Here is a 26,049-nt window from a genome sequence, read left to right as displayed (position 1 = left end):
CAGGAGAAAGTGACCAACTAACAAAACGTAAAATGTTCAAGAGGGCCATTCAAGTCATTTTTGCTTGGCAAGCAAATAAACATCAATCACTTAGTCATTTTTAACAAGTCAATATATTATTTTAAAGTTTAAAATCGATTTGGGATTTTTCAGGGCAATATTAAGCTAGTAAGATATCGAATAGTCAATAATCACGTTTTTGTAAAAAATGCAAAAATATTTAAAATTCAATGAATAATGACAACTCCTTTTCACTTGAGAATCGTTAAGCAAGGTGTATGTATTGTTTTGAATAAAAGGAGGGAGGGGGTGTGAATAAAAGTCTGTAGTAAAATTTAATACTCAACCATTTTATTTCAAGGTTGTTCCGGGCGAAGTAACCTTCATGCAACGAGACCAGACAATGGCACTCCGATTACGGCAAAACTATAAAATCAAACAGCTTACGAAAGAGTTCTGTTTAAAGCTACAACAGGCACCTACGGTCAATACCTTGTTCTCACCACTGGCAGCTCAGCCTGCAATAGTCAGTGGTCTGTCTGCCTAGCACCCTTCCCGCCTGTATACCCGCCCGCTATGTACACGCCAGGCAACCTATCACCCGCACACTCTGGAATTCTCCTTACCCTTTACAAATATAACCTACATAAATATAAAACAAGGGGTAAAAAAAAATTATAATGGCAACTAGGTATTAAATAGACAAATTATCAACATTTACAATATCTACATACAATACAAAATATATCAGAATGTGTGTATTTATTACGTTAACCTTCCTCAAATAACAAATAAGAATAAAACTCAACACAAATTTTTATTTTCGAAATTTCGGACGATTATTAAAAGTAAATATTTTCAAATGTAATAATGTATAAACCAACATGCCAAAATATAATTATTCAAGACAAAACAATTTGCAGAACATAACATTCCAAAATAATATTATAAATACCATAGAGATGTAGCCAATAAATTTGTAAATAAATAAAGACCTCCCTCCGATAGGAGCCTATCATAAATACAAAAGGTACAATGGTATTTTATCGCAAAAAAAAAAAAACTAATTGGATAAAACATAATTTTATCCAAACACATTGAACACAGCGAGTGCACGAAGTCAACTTTTATTGCATAGGAATTAGTATGACCTAAGACAAAACAATTTGTACAACATAGAATTCCAAAATTAAGATTATAAATACCATCTGAATGGTGTAGTCTGTAAATAAAAAAAGACCTCTCTTCAATGGGGGTAATACACTATGACTTCACTTTGCGTCGTAGATACATCCCAAATATTGCGATGCAAAGTGATTTGCTATTTTCTCTTGGAAATCATATAAACATCAAAGACAGCGAAAATGAGTCTTAATTCAGTAACGACACAACTTCGAAAAAATGCAAAGCGAGGTCTGAGTGCAATAATAAAAATAATAAATTTAGTAAAATCGTGTTCATTGCATAAAAAAGGTCTTACTCAATTTATTGCAAAAAAACAATTTTATACTAAAACATTGGACACCGCAAATGTATGCAGTCAACTCAATAAAACTGAGATGAGAATTGTACAATTTTATTTCTTCACAGACACCTTTTCGAGGGAGGTCATCACATATGGAGTGAAATTACGACGTTGTTCGGTAGAACAAAAGCTCACAAGTTGCAATTACAATAATTTAGACAATTTCACTTTCAAGTATTTCTATAGTAAGTAAGTTTTATAATACTTCGTTATAAAAGTTGTATAAAATTTAACACAAAGACTTTTTGGTTCTTTCATTCTTGCGATACATATTATAATGGTGGACATTTTATTATTTTGTACATAGATCACTCGGATACAATAATTTATATTATTATTTGGATTTTGCCAGGAAGCCATCGAGGCGGTGTACAAATTTATCCACTTTGTTTTTATACCCACGTTATACAGTAAATGTGTACAAATATACAAAAACATGCAAATTTTAGTTTGTATGAAAATACTTTGTTTTATGTGATCCCTGTCAAGAGCACACTTCTATTGACGATATCTAGTTAGAAATTCTAGAGAAAAAAATCTAGTCCAGTTATCTAAGTTGAGCTTTGGTATTGTGGAGAACTCTTTGTTTCGGCATACCCTGTAGATGGGCAGAAAACAATCCTAAGCTGTTCAGGAGGGAAAAATAGTGTGCATTTTTTTTAGAATTCAGTAAGTGATTAGATGTTTATTAATTTTATATATGTAAGCAAAAAATTCTAAAAAAACACGTAATTTGTCTCTTTTGAACATTCAACGTTTTGGATTTACAATTGTTTGCATCACATCTACCAAACTCGACTGACAACTTCAAAAGCAAACCGTAACCTTAGAATGACAAGGTTTTAACATACTTCGGAGATAATTGCATTTTAATTTCGACAAAATATTTTTTTTATTTAATTCATTTGAGTAAAATCTCTCGTTAGTTTTTGAATTTGTCAGTCGTGGTATGCGCCAACCCCTTATTCCTACAGATTATATTGAGCACATTGTAGAGTATTATTTTTTTAACTGGGTAATAATATTATTAGTGTCTAAACAGATCAAAAGATTATCAATTTCTTTTTTAATGTGAAAAAGGCACGTTTACATAATGTTTATAAGGTTGAATGGGTAAAATCATCGATCGATGATTCTCGTTAAGTAGAAAGCCGTGAACATAAAATAAAAAGGCGTGTAATAAACATTATCAACTATCGACAGTCAACACAAGTGAGAAATTAATTGAGCTCCATCAGTTCATAGAAAAATATGAATAACACTAGCAAAAACGGCCCGCCCACAATTTTATATTTTAATTGATCAAAAATATACAGCGGCGGGTAAAGTATCTCTAATATTGGCCATTTAATACAAAACTTTCGGACAATTTTCAACACATCTCGCTCCTCAATGGTGAAAATAATAAATATTTTTAAACTGTTGAAATAGGCGAAGTAATTGATAATTAACTTCTTCAGGTTAAACAATGGTTTTAGTCAGACTTGTACAAAACATATACTTATATTGCGGTTCAAATATTAAAAAGGTCTCACAACTAAAACTAATCGATTGCACAAAATTGGTACGAGTCCGGAATTGAATAAGACAAACGAGGAATAAATTAAGGATAGTCACACAATATTAGGAGCATGGAAACAAGAGAACGGTACATAATGGTAAATATTTCAGACTAGTAGAAGATGTACTTTATCCCTATTGAAAATACACAAAATACAATTGAAACTCTTACACTGACATTGAAGATATCACTTTCATTTGGAAAAATAAAATAATAATTTGCGATACAATATAACTTAAAACAGAAATTAACAATAATTGTAATATATAATGTTATATTTACAATAAAAAAATCTCTACAATCAACGTAACATACCCATAACTGGTGCAGTCATCCCCCTTTAATGATATGTAGATAGAAAATTAATTCACGGGCTAACTAACGTAAAATATTAACGAATCCACCGCCGACACTCCAACACTGTCCGGATTCCACTGTCTTCGAGTTATATATATTATAAATATACATACGTACATCCCGCAACCTGTTTGCCGTCCAATATGGTCCCAGATATATTACCATCGACATACGATACACGCATATGTCCCAATTTGCCCAAATTTTGTCAAATTTTGTCCGGCACGAAAGAATTAAAGCTCCACACGAGGGTACAAAACAAAAGGTGGCCAAAAGTGCTGCGAGGTGTAAATACGTATACAAAGATACATCGATCGGTACATTCAATGTTCATGCAATTTTGTAAATAGCCATTTTCAGTTTTCATCGTAAAAAATAAACCCATTTATTGTCCGTACAACTTGTACTGAAAACTGACAAGGTTGAAACACTAGGTAGCGTCCGGATTGGAGGAATTGTTCTTATAACGGCTTGAAATCAAAGTCAAACAAATCTGATAGTCCTTCTTCCGGGTCCAGGGAGAATATATAGTCGCTTCCGGTCAGGGGAGGCTCCAGAGGCAGGAAGGGCTCGAATATCTCCTCGTGCCCCAGTGTGTCTGAAATGGGATAAATTTCTTCTTAATCAATCGTATTCAGACTCATTCACATCTTACGGGAAACATCCAACTGTAATAATATGTTTTGAATATTGAAAGCATTAACTTTGTGGATCATATTGATATATTATTTTGATAAATAAAACGATAATGTTTTTTTAACCACTCACATTTTTATTAACAACCAACTAGTTTCGGCAACAACCTGTTACCCTCTTCAGGGTTTAATTTATGACTCATACACACTGAGCCATAAATTAAACCCTGAAGAGAGCAACAGGTCGTTGCTGAAACTAGTTGGTTGTTAATAAAAATGTGAGTGGATCAAAAAACAAAGTCTTTTTGTTTCTCAAAATAATATGTAATAATAATATCTTGAATGTTTTTCGTATATACTTAGTGGCACATTTCATAAACTTTATAAAATAAAACAGCTTTGTTTTTAATCACTTATTTGTTGGTACATTTTTTCTCCAACCGGTTTCGACAAGAAACTTGTCATCATTAGGGTTACACGTGTACTAAATTAGTAGATGTGTAACCCTGATGACGACAAGGTTCTTGTCGAAACCGGTTGGAGAAAAAATGTACCAACCAATAAGTGGTTAAAAACAAGGTTGTTTTATTTTATAAAGCTAATAATAATTCACCCTCTATGTGAAAAGTCTGTATTACAAAATTTAAGCATTACAGCAGAGCTATTTTTATATTTGGTTGTTTAAAATACATTATGTATTAAGATATTTTCTTAATACAAATTAACCTACAGTAAAAAAAATATTAATTTGGTTCAAATGACACAGTAAATTTTGCCATAAATTGAAATACATTTCGAAATTCTGGTCCCTCTCAACACATTTCGGACGGATGTTTTTTTACGCCTGCGACCGTAACAAAAAGATTGGTATATAATATTCATACAAAAACATGAGATAATTTCTTCTTTTCTGTCTTTGAAATGAGGTCGGCGCAGAAGGTAAAAATAGCCTTCCCGTCCTTAAGCATCAATCGACCGAACGGGTAGAAATACGTTTCCCGTCCTTAGTGTGTTAAACTAGAGTATAAGGTTTATAGATTCAAATGATAATATTGATTTTACCATAATTCGAAATATACTTTGAAATTCTAGTCTGTCTCAATGATTTCTTCATACAAATCATTTGATAATTTGAATTTAATAAAAAAAAATCTACCTGAAATCTATCTAAGTTATTCACCGATCATATAATTCACACATCACTTCATTCTTCTTAAAGAAAATGTAAAAATAACACCATATAAGTGGAGAAAACCAGATTTGAATTAAAGAATTTGGACACATCCAAATAGGCGCAAATCCATTATTTTCATTCCTTCACAAGCATATTGGAATTAAATCGATGTGTCCTACGTAAAGTGCTCTAACTACATTTTTGTCAATTTTGAGATATTTTGTGTATGTTATCAACTGACCATTATCTACAAATATAAACGAACAAAAAATATATATAAAACAAATTACGCCTAGTTTTCAGGCAAGTAAGACGCTATCTACATGGAATTTTCAAAATGAACTGAACTCCTAAAACGCTAACTATTTAATTTTGACAAAGCATAAAGTTTTAAAACGATTTAATACATTATTTTATCGTGTTTTTGAATGTATAATACTAGTTTAGAATTTCAGATAAAACCGTCAATTAATAAATAAAAATACGTTGAAAAAATCTTCTAAGCTCTCTCCTGTAAAGTAACATATTTGCAGATAGAATACTTCACGCAGGGGCCGTCGATATATATTTTAAATTTGTGATTTCTGTTTTTTTTTCTTTCCCATTTAACCAGACCGAGCTACAGCAATACGTAAAAAAATATGTAAATTTACAATAAAAAATAATTATTTTTATACTAGTCAAATCAAGCGGGGATAAAGATTTTGTTGTAATTTTAAAATAAATTGTTACAAAAAGCAGAAAGTGGCTCGAGATTGTGAGCACAAACCAACTTCCATTGCTATTCCGCCAACTTAACACTACATCAATCGACATTTATGTACATCATAATTCCTTAACCCTTATTGACACTAAATAATTTATCAGAAAAAATGTGAGGTATGTTTCTCATTTCGCGTGTTCAAATTAAATATTCACAATTTAAAATTAAAAAATAAATATGTACTGCATAACTAAAATATCACCAAATTAAAATTAAAAGGTTAATCGATGGAATGATTATTCCGAAGCCGTAGTTGAGAAGTAGAGTTTTTAAGTGGTATTACACAAAGTGAACGATGAATGATAAGAGTGTTATATTACCATACTACAATGTGAAGGATGAATGATAAGAGTGTTATATTACCATACTACAATGTTAACGATGCTTTTAATACACAAAATAAATCTCTTTTACATATCTACTAGTTCTTTTTTTCATATATTAATTGATCTACTCATTGGGTGATTTTTGACCCGTATTGAGTAGATCAATTTTACATTTGAATATATTTTGTATAAAACATATTTACAACATTTTAAAAAAGACCACGTAAACAATTATATTTGTATTCCTGCACGTAAAAATCAGCCGCACTTAAAGAATTCTTATTTTTTTACCAATTTTATAACTCTGTATTTTAACATTGTTTGCGGGAAACGCTTAAAAGCGTCTTTTACATACTGTTGGTAGAGAGCGAGAGACGCTTATAAGCATTCTATTTGCTTACTTTTGGTAGAGCACGAGAGATGCCAAAAAACTTCATACAGATCGGAATTGGGTCTGCGGTGATTACTTGCGATTAGTATATGACTCCCTACCTAGTATACTAATTAGGGTCAGGGTTGATGGAAAAACTGCCCGAAAACAGAGGTTATGTGTTAAGAATAATAGATTACAATATGAAAATTCTGCTATGTAAAGTAAGTCAATGTTAGTGTTTTTCTCTCTCGTAATAGGAAACCAAATCATCCTTTGTTCATGACTGATTTTTATGTGGAAGGATACGTTTCTGGAAAATGTGAGGAAAACATGTGAAGACATATGAAGCACACATTAAAATCACTCCCAAAGCTAGGAACATGTATGTTACATTAGTTATAATGAAAACAGTCACCAATTCCATGCGGTTTTGTTATAAAATATTATCATTGTAATCCAGAGAAAACTCGCAATTCACACAAAATTCTCATCAATTTGGGCACATTTTTAAAGTGGCATTGTTGAATTTGTGAGTGATTGCAATTTTTCCCCGTACATTCTTCATATAGATTCGAGGAAAAATCATTTCAATGGTCAATTTATAAATTTAACATAATCCAAAATAATAAATAGTTTGATTTTTGATTTTTATAAAAAACAGCATAAGGAAGTCTGGTCATTTAAAAATCTTGATATCCCTCGAAGACTAAATCCAGCACAAAATTGTGTATAAAGATAAGGACGTCCTCAAGATATGTTTTATCATAATATTTCACATATATCCTGATGAACCCTTGTGATTAGACGTTTGCCATTTTTCCATGAGAAAATAAATAAATCACATTTTAGAAGATAGTGAAATGCAAGATTTTTTAGGTACTGTGAAAGCCGATGTGCAATATTTTTGAAACCCACACCATTAAAAAATATTTAAGTACATATATTTTTTTAAAGTGAAACAATTTAGGTGGTAATTCGATAATCGATAATTGGACGATAATTTAGAGTGAAATTGTAAGAACGCATCACGTTTATTAAGCACATTTCGTTACATAAGAGAAATGAAAAACAGAAAGAGAAGGAGAAAGGGAGCTATACATTCCGACACCACGGGAGTGGAGCGAAAGAGAGTGACATATACATAACGATAAAAAGCGATGGAAATTTATTCAATACTACCCTGGACTGGTACTGGAAGCGGAGGGCTGATCACCTTTCCTTCATGTGTAAACGATCAAAATAACACTGCGTTTATATGACGCAGTGCCCTATGCACCATTGGGGTGCGGATAAGGGTTTTATTATTATTAAAAAGCGATGGAGAAAGGTACATTATTCAAGAAAAGTAAAAACGTTATACATTGTCATGGCAACGATGGTTAAGATGACTAGTTAGTGGCTTTGTTCACAGATGACAGGCAAAAGTGTCGTAAATACTTGTCACGGGTGTTTTTGAGTTTCACATATTAAATATTGAAGTATTTAATAAAAACCCTTACCGCACCCCAATGGTGCATAGGGCACTGCTTCATATAAACGCAGTGTTATCTCGATCGATTACACGTGAAGGAAAGGTGATCAGCCCTCCACTTCAGGTACCAGTCCAGTGTAATATTGAATAAATATTAGAGTGAAAAAATCACTTATATTTATTAAACCCCCCCGGGAATCGAACCCGGGACCTCCAGAACGGTAGCCGAGCATGCTGACCATTACACTGCGGAGGCGGACAAAAGTAAGTTTTTAATAATAAAACCCTTATCCGCACCCCAATGGTGCATAGGGCACTGCTTCATATAAACGCAGTGTTATCTCGATCGATTACACATGAAGGAAAGGTGATCAGCCCTCCACTTCAGGTACCAGTCCAGTGTAATATTGAATAAATATTAGAGTGAAAAAATCACTTATATTTATTAAACCCCCCTGGGAATCGAACCCGGGACCTCCAGAACGGTAGCCGAGCATGCTGACCATTACACTACGGAGGCGGACAAAAGTAAGTATTTAGTTGAATGATATAATGTGACTATGATAATCTCGGCATACATCAAACCAAACAACGACATTTATAATTTAAAACGTAAAAAAAATATGAAATATTGTTATACCTTGACCATTGAAGTGACAAAAACATGTAAATAAACTGATTATTATTCGAGTTGTATAAAACTAAAAGCGACAAATCCAACAAATGATTGAAAAGAGAATTTAGCTTCTCATTGAAATTAACAGGTTTAATTTTATCACAACTCTGAAATACATCGTTGGCCAATTTCTAACTGTTTACCTCGTTTTGTGAGAGAAAGAAAGATTCACAATTGATGGCATTTTTCAGTTACCGCAAGGTGAAATAGAAATGAGTCATTTAATCTATCATCTCAAAGTCAGACTTCAAGAAAAAAAAAAAACATCACACAGCATTAAAAGATTTTTCTCTTTATATTCAACAGCTACAAAATGTATTCTTCTTTATAAAAACACCACAAGACAGAGAAATAGTTTTCTCAAGTGATTTGGGTGTGAATGATTCAATTTCATTTGGTGCAAAATATTGTCAATTATACATATTATATGTATAATTATGATATGATATGATATGTGATATGATATGTGCTCTCCATTGTCTTTTTTTCTATTTAACTAGACTGAGCCATAGCAACACTGGCCAGGTACGGCTAGTATCAAATAAATGTGGAAAAAGTATGTCATAGTCACAAATTAGCAACAAAAAAACATAACTTTTAAATGAGTTTAGAATTATTATTTAAGTATTTTACCTAGATATCTGTGTAATCTACCAACCGAGATGGTTAATTGAAAAATGAAGATGTTCTACTAATCTCACAATCTCGGAATGATTTCGGCAAGGCGACGAGCGTGTAGGCTCCGAGGAGTACACCTTCCGCCCAAACGAGTGCCTCACAGTCAGAAAGGGGCCGCCGATGGGATTATATACACAGTGTGGACGTATTAGTTTCCGGGTAAATGATGCGATAGTTTGTTAGAAGACAGAAGCTCGCGGACAGACACGTGAGCTGAATCCCATGGTGCTACAAGCCAATGTGGAGAGCCTGGCGGGCAGGCGACACAGTGCAGCCAACACGGGATCCTGCTCACATACAAGCCCATGTTACCCGATAGCGCCGCATCCGCAGCCGACCTCTCGGGGCCACTTGAACAGAGTCCCAGACAATTACAGACGATAAAGGCAGAATGCACAACTATTCCAATCACTTCAATCAATGTTTTTTTTTTACTTACAAATAATTTCACTTTCTTAAAAGTATTATTAATTTATGTTTTTTATCTTTATAAAATTAATTAACTTTGTTTTCACCACTTTTTTTACTAATACAATTTAACCTACCGGTTTCGACAATACCTTGTCATCATCAGGGTTTATTTGAAATCAAAAACATTAAAGTACTCTCACCAAAAACTTACACACACTCCATAAAAATCCTAAATGTTATTTTTTCATTAAGTATTTTTATGGAGTGTGTGGAAGTTTTTGGTGAGAGTATTTTAATGTTTTTGATTTAAAATAAACCCTGATGATGACAAGGTATTTTTCGAAACCGGTAGGTTAAATTGTATTAATAAAAAAAGTGGTGAAAACAAAGTTAATTAATTTTATAAACATATTATAAAATGTGCCACAAAGTATCTGCGGAAAACATTAAAGAAATTATATTTTTTATTATTATTTTAATTTATATTACTGGTTTTGAAAGAGCAGCCCTCCCGTCAGGAGTGCTCTCTTGTACCTAGCAGTATAAATTATACAACCATAATAATGTAATACTTTTAACAGAGTTAAACAATTTGTAAGTGATCATGAAGTGTTACAAAACCAATATTGCCAAAACCGTAAGTCAAATATATATAAATATTTTTTATTGACTTTATTTGTTGGTAGAAATTCCTTGTTTTGTATTTCAACTTGTGAAAAATTATAGTTTTATGCTTTTAATTGGTCAAATTAACGAATGCAAGTGTACCAGGTTTTTCAATCAAACTTGTGCGATGGAACAAAACTATACCATTACAGTAGAACCGCGGAAATACAAAATCCCCGGAAATCTGAACAATATTTTGAATAAAAACATTTTTTTTAAAAAACACGCAAGGACTGAAAACCACAATTTATTATTATTATTTCACTTAATTTTCATTAAAAATTATTGAAAAGTTAATAAAGTATACAGTACTGTACCTGTATCGCTACTCAAGTACTGTAATGTTAGATTGAAATAAAATAAGTGAAATGTAAAAGGCGTGTACAATATAACTTCTAACCCTTATCCGCACCCAATGGTGCATAGGGCACTGCATCGTATTGACGCAGTGTTTGTTATCTTGATCGTTAACAATGAAGGCACAGTGATCACTCCTGCGCTTCAGTGACCAGTCCAGGGTAATATTAAATAAATATTAGAGTGTAGCATCACCAATATTTATTTACACCCCCCCTGGGAATCGAAACCGGGACCTCCAGCACGGTAGCTAAACACGCTAACCATTACACCATGGAGGCGGACGAAAGTCACAATATAACTACTGTAATGTATTACAAATTTCTTGGCTTATCCGATCCAGACAGGCCGCAGCCCCAATTAATTTGGATTTTCGGGGTTCTACTGTATTCTGATTGCATCCTTCAGCACAGGATAATGCAGAAGAGATTCTTTTTATAATTTATAGATATTTTAATACAATGCTCTTCTGCAGAACGATGATTTCCTACGCAATATAAAAAAAAAAAAAACCAAACCTGATAATTCTGCATTATATGAAACCCAGTGAAGATTCTTCCCCATTAAACCATGCATACATTATAAGCATAGAAGAGATTACACATAGTGAAATTGAGATTTTGAACAAGGGTAGCACGTATGTATCGTAAATGAAATCCCACCAAAAAGACATTCCCCTTACAACCGATAAGGAAAGCAAAAAATCAAAGACAAAAAAACCCGACATTGTGATTTTGAATGCACAAATATCCAGCGAGTTATAAAAATGATCACTCCATGTCACAAATGTTGCGTTCAATGTTAACTGTTAGTATGAAAGGCAAAAATCAGTATGTGATAGATAGGCAGATGACATTGTTATGTACAAATAGTGATGTAGTGGATGTTTTTAATATTATATTAGGTTTCTCCACTAAATTACTGTCATCGGTACTTACATTCTGTAGATCATCAGTCTTCAGGCTAAAAGTTATCTTGTAGATATACCAATCGTCTCAAATTTGTAAACATTTAAAAAATATAGTTCTTATATTGAAAATGTCAAACTATATAAAAAAATCACATACAAATTTATAATATACAATATTTTTTTACATAATAAAAAAAGTGGACATAGTATCTTTTTAAATTCAGTACAAGTTTACCATGAGTATTTTTGCATTGGTATAATTTTTAACATTTTAATTACTGATCCAGATAAGAATTCAATTTGTCTAATTTCTGTAGCCTAAAATAATAAATTTTACAATAAATATATCGTTACGAAACCGACAATCTCAAACAGTTGTGAACTACATACATTAAAAAATGGTCACAAGGTAAGAGTGGAGATCTGTCAACCCCCTCCCAGTTATTGACATGACCGATTTCACATATGTAAATATTATCTGATATTAGACACTGATTTGATGAAATTTTAAGCATTTCACTTTTTTGCTAATAGAGTACATTACTTTATTATATTGTGGGTATACTGGCAAAAAACGTTAACTAAAATATGCAATTTTTTACTTAATGAAGCATATTATAAAGTTTTTAACGTTCTATAAACTGGCAAAATACACTAAGCAGTTTGAAATGTCATATTTATGTGGTTTTTAAAAGTAAATTCAACTCTAAGTTTAATAGCGGGTATTTTATCCAGGTTAAAAGCTTTAAATAACAGGGACTAGAGTTGCCAACAGGGACTTTTTGCCAGTATACCCACGATATAGTATGGTATATATTACCGATAACGATTTTATCTATGTTTTTGCTGTTTTTATTACATTCTGAAAACTGTTAAAAAGATGTAATTTTATCATAACCAAGTAAATAAAAAAATTCTAATATTTTATACTAGAAAAAAATCACAATTTATTTTACTAGGAGCCAATAACTGAACATTTCAAAGTTATTGCATGTTTTTTTAACATATTTTTGAGTTTATTCATATAAAAAATCACTAAATATATCTGTGTGTGCAAGATTGTTTAATATAATATATTTATTACTCTTAAAGCTACACAGAAATAAAAAAAACAGTTAAGATACCAATAACTAGCGTCTTTACCCTACTGCGAGTAGTTTGTATCTTCAGTCTTGGGTGATGTATCAGGACAGCAGGAAGGTGAGGAGTAATCCGATTGCAGCGCTGGTTGTACCCTCCTAGCTAGAACTCAGACTGTGATGTGACACAAATCAACACAGGTCACAGAATGAGGTCTAGCTGGGCAGGCACAGTTGTAACTTGCGGCAGTCGGCGGCTTCAATTTTGTATTCTTCAATCGGGAACATTGAGATTTTTTTCAAGTTTCACAAGACCGATATTAAAGGGTATTCATTATTAACATAGTATTCTCACAGATATTTATTTTAGAATAAATTCTTACGGTTGGTGTATGTACACTCAGACCTCGCTTTGCGTTGTTTCAATTTTGCGTATTTTCAAAGTTGCATCATTACTGAATTAAGACTCATTTTCGCAGTGCATTGTTTTTCTTAGAATTGCGCTATTTTTTTATTATTATTCAGAGAATCATTTTTAAATTTTCTAAAGGGTAATTTCCCGTTTTGTAAATTTCAATTTGCGTAGCGATATTTTGGAATGTATCTACGACGCAAAGTGAGGTCGTAGTGTATAAAATTAGATAATTTTTTTATTGACAATCGTAAATCAAATTTCATCAACATACTAAATACCAAATAAAAAAAACCATCATTTTATTTTCTTTAGAAAATTTTGATTTTTAAGAAAATCTGATTTACAAGAATCTTTTTTTAAATAATTCAATTTCTATTTAAATTTATAAATCATTTGTAAGTAATCTGTTTGTGATAACAGATTTTTTTTTAAATGAAAATATTAAATCACAATGGTCATATACAATAGACCTCTGACCATTTAAAACAGTAAAGAAAAGACCATGATCAAAATATAAATTTTAAAAAATATTGCTACCTCAACAATCTAACTAATATAACTGTAACAACATTTTGAGTGTGTCCAAATACTTGTTCACAAAATCTGGATTATCTCGAATTACAGGGGTTATTTTCATATTATTTTTTAACATCCCATCAAAGATGAAGAAGAACATGGAGGTCTGGGCATTTACGCGGCTGACAACCATCATAGGCTGGTTTAAGTGATCACTTTGATCACTTAAACCAGTCTATGACGGTTGTCAGCCCCGTAAATGCCCAGACTTCCATATTCTTCTTCATCTTTGATGAGATGTTAAAAAATAATATAACTGTAGATAAGGAACTATCAGTCATATATAATTTGTTTTAAATTATGTTAATTTGAAAGATATTTTAAAATGTTGACAATTGTTTATTATATTTTCTTTGAGAACGACCATACTTGTTAATTTTTTTGTATAAAATTGCTATTGTAAAATGCTTTAGAATGACTAGTTTTATTCTGTTAATAATAACTCATACTACAACACTACACTTCATATAGGAACAATCCTACCATATAATAGCTCTACTTTTCCAACCAGTAATATACTAGTTTCAGAAGCTACCGATGCTTCCATCTACGGATTTCAATGTAAACTATATTCTTCCATCTACGGGTTTCAATAGTTTATATTCAAACCTATAGATGGTAGCATCTGTATCTTCCGAAACTAGTCGTAATAATATAATACTCAAGTGGTAAAAAGCAAGTGTTTTATTTATAATTAAATCATGTCTCACCACAGAGTGAATGCCGAAACAATAAATAACATAAATTTATTATTGAAGGTATGGGAATTATGATGTCATAAGTAGGAACCAAACCCGCAATCTGACAACACAATGTCTAACACTCCAACACAGAGCCATAAGCCATATTCGATTAGTACAAATTGACATTTCATGTAAATAATTTATAAATCAGCAGTATTTTATCATCGAAACACGTGTCACGATAGATTATAAGAATTAGTGGTATTTGCCGTCGAGGCGCTGTTTAGAGCTGCCAAAGACAAGGACAATTACTCTCAAGTGATGGTCGACGTCAGGGGGGGGACCTGAACCGACACAAAAAGAAGAAGATGGCGTACCTGAAGAGTGCTGGTCCTCCGTCTGGAACTGGAAGCGGCCGCCGCCCATGGGCGCGAAGTCGTCGCTGTCCTCGATGAGCGCGTTGCGCAGGCGGCACACGTCCCGGATGTCCGAGTGCGGCTCCTGCTTGACGGGGGGCGGGCTGGGGGCCGGGTGGGCGCCCAGCGCGCCCGATAGGTCCCGCGCGGCGCGCCCCGGCCGCGGCCCCCGGCCCGGCGCCAGCACGGGCTGCAGCGGGCTCAGCATGGTGTTCTGGTGCCGGATGTTGGCGATGAGCGGCCGCACTATCTCCCGCTTGTCCTCCAGCAGGGGGTCCGAGCTCTGCTGGACGGGCGACTCGGGCTTCGGGCAGAGGAACACCTCGATCTCGCCCTTGTCGGCCTTCAGGTGGATGACGAACCCGTTCTTGTCGGGCGGAGGCACCTGAATGGAGAGAAGAGAAAATCAGATCAACTACATAAAGGGATGCTATATATGGATTCGCGACTGGACCGGGATGAGAGGAGTGGACAAGTTGTTCCAGACGGCGTAGGACTGCCAAGGCTTTGCCATAGTGATCACAGTGAACGTTGGGAAAACACCTAGAAATAGCTGAAAGCTATACGAGCGAGGTGCTTTGTTGCGCAAAGAGCGTGCAAATTGGGATTTTTGACTCGACTATTATTAAATAAAATAAAAAGAGAATGCCTGGATCAACTTAAAGGTGAGGGCAGCCTTATCAACGATTGCTCAAATATCACCTGTGCTCAGTTAAGTAGGCTCACAATTCACATTAAACACCATATGTTATATATGTTTTCAGATTAAATAATAAATCAATTTGAAATAAACTTGATTTTTTTCTTTGGTGTACCTCTAAAAATTCTTAATTTGGCAGGTGTACCTTGAACAGAAAAAGTTTGCGGAAAACTGATCTAATACACTCCCTACTCCAGCCTACTCCAACCGGGAAACCAACAAGCGGAGAGATTACTCACGTTGAGGGTGGTCTCGGGCGGCGCCCGGATGGGGATGACGGTCTGGTCGTGGAAGGCGCGGATCCCCTTGAGGTCCTGGTAGGTGATGTAGGCGTAGCGCCGGTCCTGGCTGAGCTTGCGCAGGTGCCGCGTGGCCTTGACCAGCGCGCGGTCCAGCTCCGCCTCCTGCGCGCCCAGCCGGCGCAGCGTGCGCGCCAGCTGCCGCTGCCGGAGCGTGCTCGCCGCGTTCTCCGACTCGGACACGCCTGCAGACACACCGCGCTTCTTAGCAATGCGTCTAATGCCAATGACAACATAGAGCAGACACCGCAGTTACAAGTAAACTGGTGCCTCATTGGTGCCAATTATGTCAAAATATCAGTAACTAGACGGAATTTACCGCCCAGCAGTCTGGTTTTTTACGGTCCGATATGGCACGCCATATAAATGTAGATACTAGTTTGTGCACTATACGTAGCTTTATTGTCCAGCACTTAACTTTGCGGGGCGGGCGCGGGGGGAGGGGGCGCACGCACAGGACACTGCGTTAGCTCTTCCCTAGCAAACTGCGCGCAATAATCCGGAGAAAGATGGATAAGTCCACAAGCCAATCAACTGTTTTTTCATGCTACACCGGACAGTAAAATTCTGTGTAGTGCATAAGCGCTCTAAGTATGTAAAATTAATTAATAATGATTAATAAATACTGCTAGTATATTTATCATCTTTAAACCCTTATCCACACCACAATGGTGCGTAGGGCACTGCATCATATAAAAGCAGCGTTATCATGATTGTTAAAACATGAACAGAAAAGTGATCACCCCTCTGTGTCAGGTAACAGCCAGGGTAGTATTGAATAAATATTAGAGTGAAAAAATCACTTATATTTATTTGACTCCTCCTGGGAACCGAACCCGGGACCTCCAGTATGGTAGCCGAGCGTGCTGACCATTACACTACGGAGGCGGACTCATACTCCTGACCTGACCACCTATATTATTTGAAATACTTGATCACGCCAAGATTTCCTCAATCTCCCTCTGCACTAATTGGAAAATATTTATGTTAGTTACAAAAACAAGCATGTTTACCGCATTTCCACTGTATGTTGTTCTTGGACTTCTTTTCCAGTATTCCGATTCCCTCAAGCACATTGGTGATGTCGTATATCCTCCTCTTCTGCACTTCCAGCGTCTCAGAGGCCACATTTAAATCCATCACCCCGTCCGGAGAGTTCTTCAAGAGTTGGACAAATTTCTTCGTTAACAGACTAAGAGATGTATCGAAACGACTAGTGACAAAAGAAACAAACTATGTAAAAGCATTGATTTAAATCCCATATATTTCTATTAAATAAAACCAATATTATATATCTTCGGTGATATCGCAACATTTGCTAGAGTTGTCAATACAAAAGAATTTTTATATTTAAAAATATATTTTTTTATATAAGTTTTAAACAAAAATTATACTATGATTAAAGAAAACACTTGTTTTTTACCACTTGAGTTTTATTATAGACTACATGTTTCAGAAGTTAAACTTCCATCATTCAGGTCTGTATAATAACTAAAATATAAAATATAAAATTGTTCTATAAATAAGGAAAAATTCTTCACTGTTGCTTTCCATTTTTCCTTTGTTTTCAAACTCCGCCCCTTGACTAACCCTTTCCCTTTACTTTCCCCTCTCCTTATTTATAGAAAAATTTTATATTTTATATTTTAGTTATTATACAGACCTGAATGATGGAAGTTTAACTTCTGAAACATGTAGTCTATAATAAAACTCAAGTGGTAAAAAACAAGTGTTTTTTTTAATCATTGTAACATGTCTTACCACAAAGTTAATGCCGAAAAAATAAATAAAAAAATTATACTGTTTTATACTCGTAAAATCGACTGATCTTGACATAGCTTATTTTACAATATCAAAATCGTATACACAGATAGGCTAAGTAGTCGTTAAATCGCAACTTTATTTTCTATAATTCCAGGTAACATTTTACGTAAATGATTTTTTTTCTTAAAACACGTTTTTGCATTGAAAAAATAAGCTTTTCTTTGAAATAATTATATGGTTTTGAAAAGAAAAGAGTTATTGAAAGGTAAAGAGTAGAAAAAAAAAGATAATTTTTTTTTCATATATATATTCTTAAAAACAAAAAACATACAATTCACATATTTTTTTTTAAAATTTGCGTGAGCACACAACCAGTGCTGAGCGTGGCTGAACGCATTCTGATTTGAGCGCTTGATACAAGCTTGAGATCTAAGCCTTAAATTAAAAATGGATAGATTTTACCACAAAGTGACTGCTGAATCAATCAATGAAATTAATAAAATAATATTGGCTTGCTTTTTGCCAGTAATGTACTAATGTACTAACAAAAGATGTGAACAGATTTGAACGGTATTTACCTGGATCTTTCTGTGAATTTTTTTATGTTGCTGGGAGGGGTCCTCCAGTTGGGCGTGTGGTGTTGTTTGTGCGGCCTCTTCTGCTTCGGGGTCTTAAACTCTGCCTTTAGGGGGACCACGGCGGGAGTCCGAGAGCTCCTGCCCCCGCTCTCGCAACTCATGTTCAGGCGTCGCTTAACGGCCTGGTGAGAAAATGAGAAAAAACAAATTTAAATTCTGGAAAATTTAATATGCCGAGATTTGACTAACAAAGGTTTAAGTGAAAGCTTCATTTCTCCTGCAAGGAAGTTTTAACCTCTTCCACTCTGACCATTTTTTCTCATAACTGATCAGCTACTCTGATTACTCTACCATTCAAATAAATATTTTGGTTCCCTAATTTTGGGACACTGTCTGGCAATTCGTATGACCATGTTAATTAAGATTAACTGTATTTATCTGAAATATTTTTTGGTAGAATATACTTGGGTGATAGAGAAATCAGTGATTAAAGTTATACCTGCGCCGGGCCAGACATTGTGGCCCACGGAGCTGCCTACTAGAATCATACGGGCCAGAAAGTCTGGCCTACAGAATGGTAAGGGGTAAAAAAAATATCTCAGCGATATTATACTATAACACTCCTTGTCAGTCATCGGTCACTTTGTGTAATACCACTTTAATAAAAGTGAATGATGAATGATAAGGAGAGTGTTATATTACCATACCACAAAGTTAATTAATTATAATATATTCTTAGATTAAAACCAATATTTTTAGCTTTTCCACTTTATTTTTATTTGACCAGCGACCGGGTTTCGTCGTTACCGACATCATCAGACTGGTCTGATGATGTCGGTAACGACGAAACCCGGTCACTGGTCAGATAAAAATAATGTGGAAAAGCTAGAAATATTGGTTTTAATCTAATAATATGTATATTAAAAATGCAATTCCATCACAAAGTGTCAGTGGATAATATAAACATATTAATTAATTATATCGGCTGTTATAAACACAAAAGGAGTCAAATACAATCTTTTATAGGTTAAGTATGTTAAATTAGATATTCTTCCCGTCTGACAAAGATCCATTTTTTTTTCATTTTGCACGTAAGTACATAAGTACAACCAATATCTGCCCACTTGTTTAAAATTTTGTACTAAGTACACTCCTTGATCTAACACTAGTATTTTCAATCACATATAATGCAATTTTGTTTTAATTCAAGTGTTGTGTTCTTTATGCTGATTTTCTGGTGCAGAAAGCTCTAAACTTAAATAAATAGCTATTCAAACATTATGAATCTGTATATTCAAAAGAAAATACTACTAAATGATTGAGAGAACTCACTTCAGAGAGCTTAATTTTCCTTATATGCAGATAGGATAGTTGTGCATTCAGGTGACAATATTCTATAAAAGGGACAATCTTCAACGGATGGACTTTTGCAATACAATGGAACCCCGGAAACCCAAGATTCCGGGAAATTCAACAAGATTCTGAAGAAAACATTTTTAAAAAAAAACGAAAAGACTAGACACATTTATTCACATAAAATTATTGTATATAATCAAATTTTGTTTAAAAATTGTGTAAAAGTGAAAAGCATACAGCACTGTACCTGTATTGCTACTCTGTAATAAGGTAGCAATACAAAGTAATATTAGATTGAAATGCAAATGTAAAAAGGCGTGTACAATGTAACTACTGCAGTATAAAAAAAGTACTATGTATGAGCTGTATTACAAATTTCTCGGCTAATCTGAACTTTTACAAATCCGAACAGGCCACACCCTCAATTACTTCATATTTCCAAAATTCCACTGCATTCAATTTGACTATATCGACGACCCCTACGTAAAGTACTCTATCTGCAAATCTGTTACTTTACAGGAGAGAGCTTAGAAGATTTTTTCAACGTATTTTTATTCTATTAATAAACGGATTTATCTGAAATTCTAAACTAGTATTATACATTCAAAAACGCGATAAAATAATGTATTAAATTGTTTTAAAACTTTATGCTTTGTCAAAATTAAGTAGTCAGGGTTTTAGGAGTTCAGTTCATTTTGAAAATTCGTTGTAGATAGCGCCTTACCTGAAAACTAGGCGTAATTTATTTTATATATATATATTTTTTATTTATTTATATTTGTAGATAAAGGTCTGTTGATAACGTACACCAACTATCTCAAAATTGAGAAAAATGTAGTTAGAGCACTTTACGTAGGGCACGTCGATATTTTGAAGATCAAAATACTCTTAGTTTCAAATTCATTCGAATCTTCATTACTACAAGTAAAAATAATTTTTGACATCTCATAAAAGATGAAGAAGAATATGGAAGTCTGGGCATTTACGGGGCTGACGACCGTCATAGGCTGGTTTAAGTGATCACTTCAAACACGTGTAACATTCACCAATTCTACCCATTATTGACAACCACACTACTCAACTTCTTGGAAGTTCTATCTATATATATGAACCAATTTAGAAACCTTGTTCTTGAATCACTAGAACTTCACTAGAGACTTCTATTGGCGAGATGTAAAGAAGCTTTTTACTAAGCAGAAACTCTTATATTAGTATGCGAGGTCCAAACCCTGGATTATAATCAAACACATGAGAAACGCCAGAAAATACCATTTTCATTTTTATTATTAAGCTTATAATTTGACCAAATAATTTATTTACAACATTTTGAGTGTGTCCAAATACTTGTTCACAAAATCTGGATTATCTCCAATTACAGGAGTTATTTTCGTATTATTAATAATACAAAAATAACTCCTGTAATTGGAGATAATAAACTATTTGGACACACTCAAAATGTTGTAAGTAAAAATTTGGACACACTCAAAATGTTGTAAGTAAAAATAACATACATTTTAACTTTCCAGCTTAAGAGAGAATAAAATGCATGAAGGTTGCTGAAATTACAATGCAATAGATTTACAGCTGTATTTGCTCAAGACGTGTGCAGTTTGGCAGGAATTAGTGACGCCCTCTAGGTGCAGGCAGTGAAGCTAAACCAATTTATCAAGCGGTGCATGAATTTTTTTGCAGACCTATCCACATAACTGTACCATAACTGGTTGCGTTCATTAATCATTCAATAAATTCTCATTGTGGAATACACATTCGCGCATTTATAATGGTGCACTTGAAGTTTGAAACACTTGTTGAAATATTATTTCAACCCTAAAAAAGTAAGGTTATTTTTATAATTTCTTGAATGTTTTTTTGCCGATACTTTGTAGCACATTTTATAAACTTTATAAAATAAAACTCAAACATGATTTTTGACTACTTTTATTTTTAGTACTTTTTTCCAACCTGCTTTCACCAAGGTGAAATGACAAGTCATCTTCAGGGATGGATATGTACATATCCATAGATATCCATCCCTGAAGATGATAAGGTGCTTGTCGAAACCAATTCGAAATAAGTACTAAAAATAAAAGTAGTTTAAAACAAAGTTTGTTTTTTTAAAAATAAAGTTATTTTTTCACACCCGCTAAGGTTGTTTTTTTTTTAATGTTTAAAATAACAATTTATAATATTATTCTTTCGCAAGCCGATGCACTTTCAAGTCAAAAAATTCAAATGTTGACATACTCTCTGCATTGTGCGCTTTTTCAATCAAAATTAGAAATTCACCATACAAAAATAACTAGTGAGTAAAAAGAAATGATATCTTAGTGATGTGTTTTTTTTCCACCTATTTCAATATTTTGTCATACTCCGCGGTCGATTGTTTTTATAAACTGTTTTTCTAAAAGGAATGGAGACTGGAATATAAAAATTGAAGAAATTCAACTATCATCTGCTATTATATGTTTTCTTTTATTAACCTAACATATATAAAGAAAAAAAATGCTACATTTGTTTTCAATTTTTATTTTAACGAATTTTCATTAGGACAGGTTTCATTAGAATTTCATTAGGTTTCATTAGAATAAACTTTAGGATTCGAAGGTTAAACATTAAAAAGAAAATAGTTATTTGAATGATACTGCAAAAAATCTCATCTTTAAAAATCAAAATCATCTTTAAAAATTTCATTATTTCTGACTTTTTTTTATTAGGTAATAAATATCAAAATTTATACATCATTGATTAAAATCATCCAATTTTTGAGAAATCATACTCTAAAATACAAAAAATTAACCACAATAAATTTAATGTATTTTATTTATTTGAATTACCTAAAGTCCAAATAATTCTGAAATCTAGCTACCGCTTATGCAACACCGCTTATTGTTACCCTACTCAGGCTTCAACTTTTTAAGTTTTATAGCCTATACCTACTCTTGAATGGATTTACTCTAAATGTTTAAAGTTACTATAATTTCGTTAAATTCATGAATGACCAATTCTAGGTAAAAACACTCGCTATCTCGCTAGAGGCATGAGTTTTTAAAGACATCTAAAGATTTTTTTAGTGGGGTGATTTTTATATTGCTTTTAAATTATATATAAATATTATAAATTAGAATAGCTGTAAAAATATACTTACATAATTCTAAAAAAATTAAGAAAAAAAAATGTGACAAAAAATAAAACAAATAAATTTCTCACAGGAGTAAAATATTATTAATACAAAAAAATATATATAAATATTATAAATTCTAAGAAATTAAAAAAAAAAATCTCACAGAAGTAAAATACTATGTATATAAATAAAAAATGTATATAAATATTATAAATTCTAAGAAAATGAAAAAAAAATCTCACAGGAGTAAAATACTATAAATACAAAAAAATTATAAAATTATGCATGTAAATTAACAGCAGATAAGCATTCTGTATATACGCACACCTGGCCTATGCCAGCAGCATTTGTTGTGTCCCGGGCTAGGTAGGGGCCTGGGGCAAGCACAAAGGGAGAAATTACATTGCCAAGAAGCCCCAGTTATGTAGTGCATTATGTAAGGGTGACCCTTCCCATCAGTGTGTGCGTGTGTGTGTGTGAGTGCGTGCGTGTGTGGACACAACCACTCCTCACTGGCAGGGGTTGATAGTCCTAATATTTTTTGGGCCTCCAAGATGCATTCGTGTGTGAATGAAATAGTTGAGATATTATATAGCAGGGGTGTCCAAAGTCCATGTATGTAATAAATAATAAACCCAGTATTTGAGATTACATGATGATGAATAACTGTTTTATAAAAAAAAAATTTAAAAAAAGATGACACATAAAAAGATTATTTTTTGACATCTCAACGTAGATGAAGAATACAGAAGTCTAGGCATTTACGGGGCTTACGACCGTCACAGGTTGGTTTAATAGATCACTTTACACACATGTAACATTCACCAATTCTACCCATGATTGACAACCACACTACTCTACAGCCTATGACGGTTGTAAGCTCCGTAAATGCTCAGACTTCCATATTCTTCTTCTTCATCTATGTTGAGATGTCAATAAAATAAAATAAAAATAACTCCTATAATTGAAGATAATCCAGAGTTGTGAACAAGTATTTGGACACATTCAAAATGTTGCATATAAAAATCACTTCATCATTTTTTTTTCACCCTTATTGCATATTTTTTCACCCAATGGTGGATAGGGCACTGCATCGTAGGGACGCAGTGTTATCTTGATCGTTAACTGCATCGAGGCAAGGTGATCCGCCCTGCGCTTCTTGTACCAGTCCAGACTGATATTAAATAAATATGAGAGTGAAAATAGCGCTTATTAATTTGATCCCACTGGGAATCGAACCCGGGACTTCTAGCATGGTAGCCAAACGCGCAAAAAAGGTGGAGATGAAATACTAGTATAAAAACCGTTAAATAACTGAAGGACGATGACGATTTTTTCATCTAAATATGTCAATACTATACAATGGAATAAAAATATAAGAATCTAATTGTACAGATAAGAATTTTAACTGACTGAATTTCACATATTCATAAGAATAACATAAAATTAGAATACTGTAACTGGTACATTTACAAAAAAAATATATATTAATTTAAAAAATACATACTGTAGTAAAAATAAATGTAAAAAATTTTTCTTTATAATATTATAGTAACAAAACTAATGAAAGAAAACATCACATTAAAAAATTTTGATGGTCTCAATTTTTGTATACATAAACATGTACAAAAAATATATATAAATCAATATTAATTTAAAAAATACATATCGTAGCAAAAATTAATGTTAAATTTTTGCATTCTCTTAATAATATTATAGCAACAAAACTGATGAAATAAAACATCACTTTATAAAATATTGATGTTCTCAATTTTTATATTTATTATTATTGTTATGTTATATTGTAAGGCTGAACATGTAAGGCTGAACGAGGAATAATTGAAAAGATTAGGAAGAGCTCTTTGCGGTGGTATGGACATGTGGAGCGAATGGATAGCGAGAGAATGACTAAGAAAATATATGTGGCGAATGTGAGAGGGAAAACAGAACGTGGACGAAGGAAAAAGACTTGGCACGATCAGATCAATCAGAACCTAAAATCTGGCGGTGTCAAAAGTCTGCGTAATCGGAGGGCATGTATGACTAGATGTATGGATGTGAAGGGGGCGAGGAGTGTATGTCAGGACAGAAGAGTGTGGCGTTCCATCCTCTCTGCCTACCCCTGCGGGAAACGGCGTGATGGTAGTAGTAGTAGTAGTAGTAGTAGTTATGTTATATTTATATTAACAATATTTATAACATTTTCTATTTTCATTTTTTATTCATTTTTATTTCACAAATTAGAAAAAGGTTGTTCAACCCTGGATGCAATATTTGAATGGAGGTAAACACAATGGTTAACTGTTGTAAGAGGTATGAGCTAACTGGCAAGGCTACAACCGTGTGTGGGGTCCTTTAGAGTGTGTGTGTGTGTGTGTGTGAATGTACCTAGTGAAGGTGAAATTTGTGTGATGAACCCAAGATGCTATGGTACACAGAGGGTAAAATATAATACACATATATATATACATATAAATATGAGGGCAATGACACAAAATGTGCAAGGGGGCTTGACAATATCAAATATACCGGTTTTCGATGCAAATAATTATTTCGGCTAAGGAGAAAAATTTGAGCACTACTTATTTATACACAGCACAAATGCTTCAGCAATATTTGGGTATTGATAATAGTAGTAAAGGGAAAAAATATTCCTCATGCAATCTAAGCATATTATATGATCATATATCGCCCACTCCTTTCAACGTCATTTATCAATAAACTTGATTTTTCGGGAGATCGTTTATAAAGTTTAAAAATATAATACAATGTTTTAAAAATAAATATCAAGCCATTTATTGAACTTTTTACTGTGCAACAGATATTTTTGGGTAAAACCTGAATGTTTTTTCCCCATTTAAAAAATATTAAGTATATTTAAAAAAATAATTAAACTTTTTCTTCAAAATGCAAAAACAACACTTTCTGCCCTGTAGCGGGTAAATATTAAGTTAAAAATATGCCGCTTTTGCTAGGATATAGTACATTTTCTGGTCATTCAGAAAACATGTACAACTGAAAATTGACAATTTTGGATTTATGACGTTCTTGAAAGGAGTGGCAATGATTTAAAAATTGATTTTAATAAATGTTTACACATTTACAATGTTTGTCAGTAAGAAATTCAGATATCCAATTCACTATTGCTTTTATATTAGTAAAATAGAAAGCACTTGTAA

The 26,049-nt window shown here is 33.2% G+C and overlaps 1 protein-coding gene across 1 annotated transcript in view; it reads right to left on the bottom strand.

Moving 5' to 3' along the window:
* Positions 1-1,324: 1,324 nt before the first annotated feature.
* The window catches only part of E2f1 (E2F transcription factor 1), a 35,999-nt gene continuing 11,274 nt past the window's right edge, over positions 1,325-26,049 (bottom strand). Inside the window, exons 3-7 of the mRNA XM_088263077.1 lie at positions 18,394-18,575; positions 17,065-17,264; positions 15,992-16,236; positions 15,014-15,437; positions 1,325-4,041 (exon numbers count right to left, since the gene is read on the bottom strand). Of these exons, the coding sequence (XP_088119203.1) occupies positions 3,905-4,041; positions 15,014-15,437; positions 15,992-16,236; positions 17,065-17,264; positions 18,394-18,575 (1,188 nt within the window). The 3' untranslated portion in view covers positions 1,325-3,904. The remainder of the gene's footprint in view (positions 4,042-15,013; positions 15,438-15,991; positions 16,237-17,064; positions 17,265-18,393; positions 18,576-26,049) is intronic.

Source organism: Brachycentrus maculatus, unplaced genomic scaffold (genome assembly GCF_059751285.1).
Source record: "Brachycentrus maculatus isolate JH-2025_06_01 unplaced genomic scaffold, ASM5975128v1 h1tg000196l, whole genome shotgun sequence".
NCBI lineage: Eukaryota > Metazoa > Arthropoda > Insecta > Trichoptera > Brachycentridae > Brachycentrus > Brachycentrus maculatus.
This window is presented reverse-complemented; position numbering and strand designations above follow the sequence as displayed.